The 3,202-nt window shown below is 37.9% G+C and overlaps 1 protein-coding gene across 1 annotated transcript; it reads right to left on the bottom strand.

Annotated features, from left to right (window-relative positions):
- Positions 1-1,405: 1,405 nt before the first annotated feature.
- On the bottom strand, positions 1,406-2,674 carry LOC114730832 (uncharacterized). Its single transcript, XM_028917942.1, has 2 exons — positions 2,468-2,674; positions 1,406-1,993 (listed from the first exon to the last, which is right to left on the bottom strand). Exons 1-2 carry the CDS (start codon positions 2,672-2,674, stop codon positions 1,406-1,408), a joined length of 795 nt encoding a protein of 264 aa, XP_028773775.1.
- Positions 2,675-3,202: the final 528 nt, after the last annotated feature.

The following is a 3,202-nucleotide window of genomic DNA, read 5'->3' as shown; positions in this document are numbered from 1 at the left end:
TTCCTAAAATATTTCTATTGATTATAAAGGATTCCCATCAAGATATAATTCTAATAATCTAATGCACATAATTGCAGAGTATAGTTTGGAGACATCAACATATATTAGTGACAAATGACTAATTTAACTAATTTTCTTAATATTTTTAAATTAATAGAGGTAGCATATTTATCTTCATCCTAATTGATTGTATCTGAACACCTAACAAAGAGTATTTAAATCTGCTAACTTGATATCTTCAAATAATATTGAAGCTGCATTAACACATGGCACAACACAATTGCTAATATTTGTTGAGCTGGCTAACGGTCAAACGTTCTTTACAAGCCGTATCAGTTCAGTCAACATAATGAAAGAACAACAATAAATTTTGTCACTTTGCAAATTTCGCTTCCAATTCGCATATCGCCTGGGGTTTTCAGAAGAGGGAAATAAATGTAATCGTCATGCAGATCATTGTTCATATATATCACTTATTGGAGCCACCGTCATATCTTTAACCAATATGAACAATAATACTCCATCTATCATAAAATAGTAATAAAATCAGGAGCTTTTTGTCTCACCAAAGCCACCTGTTGTTTGAACACATTGGCCCAAACTTATTTACCTGATCAATCATGTCAATGCGTTACTTCGAATTCGAATTGTTTCAAAGTTTCGTTTTTTCGATTACCTCTAATTTCCCCACAGCAAAACCGGGCTAAACAGAGCATCGTTTAGTCTTTGCCTATTTCCTCGCTCGTGTGTGTAGTAAGTAGTTGTATAACTCATGCAGCAAACAAAGCATTCAAAATAGTTTCATTTATAAAAGATGAACATACACGACATAGAAACATATACATATACATACATATATATATATATATATAGAAACAGAAGTGCACATATACATATTATTCAATAAAGCATCCACACATACACGTTGTATTTAATATGACAAATGACATAATAATATAGACTACTGGGAACCAGCAACCCGTACTAATTCATATCGAATTCAACGAGGAATTGTTTAGATTAATGAAGTTGACAAGACCACTAGAAAAGGTTTCACTTTGTCATGTATTTTTGACAAGATTTCTGGGGAAGTGTTCAGCGGGCTTTATTGAAGAATATGCTTTTGTTTGTTCTACAGCTTCCTCATGAATAGCACAGATCCAACAGGTTTGTTCTGTCAGCATGCCCTAATCCTGCTTCTTGTTTATTAAATGCGCATACGAATGTCAGAGGTAGGATTCACTAGGAAGAAAATAATTAAACCAAACTGTTATTTCAAAACACAATCCATTAGAACTAGTTCGATTTACTCCCTCCATTTCTTTTTTTTTTAGCTGAAATATTAGTCCATTTTATTGAAAATCAGAAAAAAGGAATACAAACTCTAGTAATAAGCAAAATAACCTCAGCCGATTCCTTTCTTCACGCCAGCATCAGTGCTAGGATTTTGAAGATCCTGTCTCAAAACTTCCAAAAGAGAGAATGGTGGCTTGTCAAGCCATCCTTGTGGTACCATATCCCTCATTATCATAGCTGCAATGAGATCCGCAACATTATTGCCCTTTCGAGAAACTAAGGACATCGACCAATCTCTAGCAGAACCTCCAATCTCCAAGCACTTCTTCAGCACGTCAGTACAGTTCCACTCACATCCCTTTGTGTCACCACTTCTAAGCCTTTTAAACAACAATTGGGAGTCAGTCTCAATCACAACTTTACCCTCACTAAAGATGTCCTTAATCTGGAGAGCTTCCATAAAAGCTAAACACTCCGCCATGAAAGCAGAATCAGCAACCACCATCTTCCCCACTCCTCCTAGGAACCTTCCTGCACTATCTCTACCAAGCAGACCAATGCTCGCACACTTCCTGCTAGGACAAAAAGCACCATCCACATTGATCTTTACAACCCCTGCCTGAGGCCTTTGCCAGGATAATAATCTGACATCCGAATCAACGATCCCTTTCCTTCTTTCCTTTCTCTCCAACTGACTCTAATATTCATTGGCCAATCTGATAGCTCTAGATAAACAGTTCACAGCATTAACCTCAATATGTTCAAAAATGCTGCTACACCTTTCCTTCCAAATATTCCAGCACAAACAAGCAAACAGAGTAACGTTATATTCATCCGACTTCATTCTCCCTGGCAACCACTCCTCCAACCACCTGTCCAACCTGACCATATTACCCTCCACAAATCTCATGGCCAAGGGAGAACCAAACTAGCATGATTGGGCCCAGGGGCATAAGAAAATAGCATGCTCAGTAGATTTAACACTCACCTTACAAATGCTACACATTGGATTATTAGCACACTTCCTTTTAAAAAGTTCTGCTTTAGTTGCCAGCACTCCATTCGCAACTCTCCAAAGAAAATGGTTAACCTTTGGAGGTACTCAGATTTGCCAAATGTTGTTCCACAATCTCTTAGAAGCCTTATACGAGCTGCTAGGTCTCTCCTCTACCATACTACCCTCCTCCCTCCCAGTAGCCTTATAACCCAGCTTCACAGGATAAGTGCCATCCCTACTCCCCAACCAAACATACTTGTCAACCCCCTGCACAACAGGTATTCTTACCGAACTAATCCACACCTTTTCCTCATCATCTAGTATATTCTCCACAGGGCTAAAGTTCCATTGTTGGTCAACAATTATATCATCTACCTTCATTTTCTTCATATCATTAGACAGTACCCTCTGCTTCAGGCGATTGCCCTTGACTTCAGGCAACCATTTATCCTAAAAAAGACTAATTTTATCACCATTGTACACTTTCCAAATTAACTCTTTTTAAAGAAGCTGTCGGCCCTCCAAAATACTATACCAACCCCATGATGCGTTATTACCCCTTTTGGCTTGCATAAAATCAGAATCTGGGAAATATCTGTCTTTTAGTATCCTACACCACAAATCATTTTGATTTTGACATAACCTCCAAGCAGTTTTGGCAAGTAAGGCCTTGTTCATTTTCATGAAGTCTCTAAAGCCCATACCACCCTCCCCCTTATCACTACACATACAACTCCAGGACTTCCAATGAATCCAACCTTCCAACTCCTTTTGTCCCCACCAAAATCCCATAATCATTCTATCCAACTCTACACACACTTTTTTGGGAAACTTGAAGCAAGACATAGGATAAATTGGTATGGCATTAGCTATTGCTTTCATCATAATTTCCCTACTAGCAAAAGATAA

This window comes from Neltuma alba, unplaced genomic scaffold, assembly GCF_004799145.2.
Source record: "Neltuma alba isolate B1F8T4 unplaced genomic scaffold, ASM479914v2 tig00012767_pilon, whole genome shotgun sequence".
Taxonomy (NCBI): domain Eukaryota; kingdom Viridiplantae; phylum Streptophyta; class Magnoliopsida; order Fabales; family Fabaceae; genus Neltuma; species Neltuma alba.
Note: the sequence above shows the minus strand (reverse complement) of the source record. Positions and strands in the feature narration are given on the sequence as shown.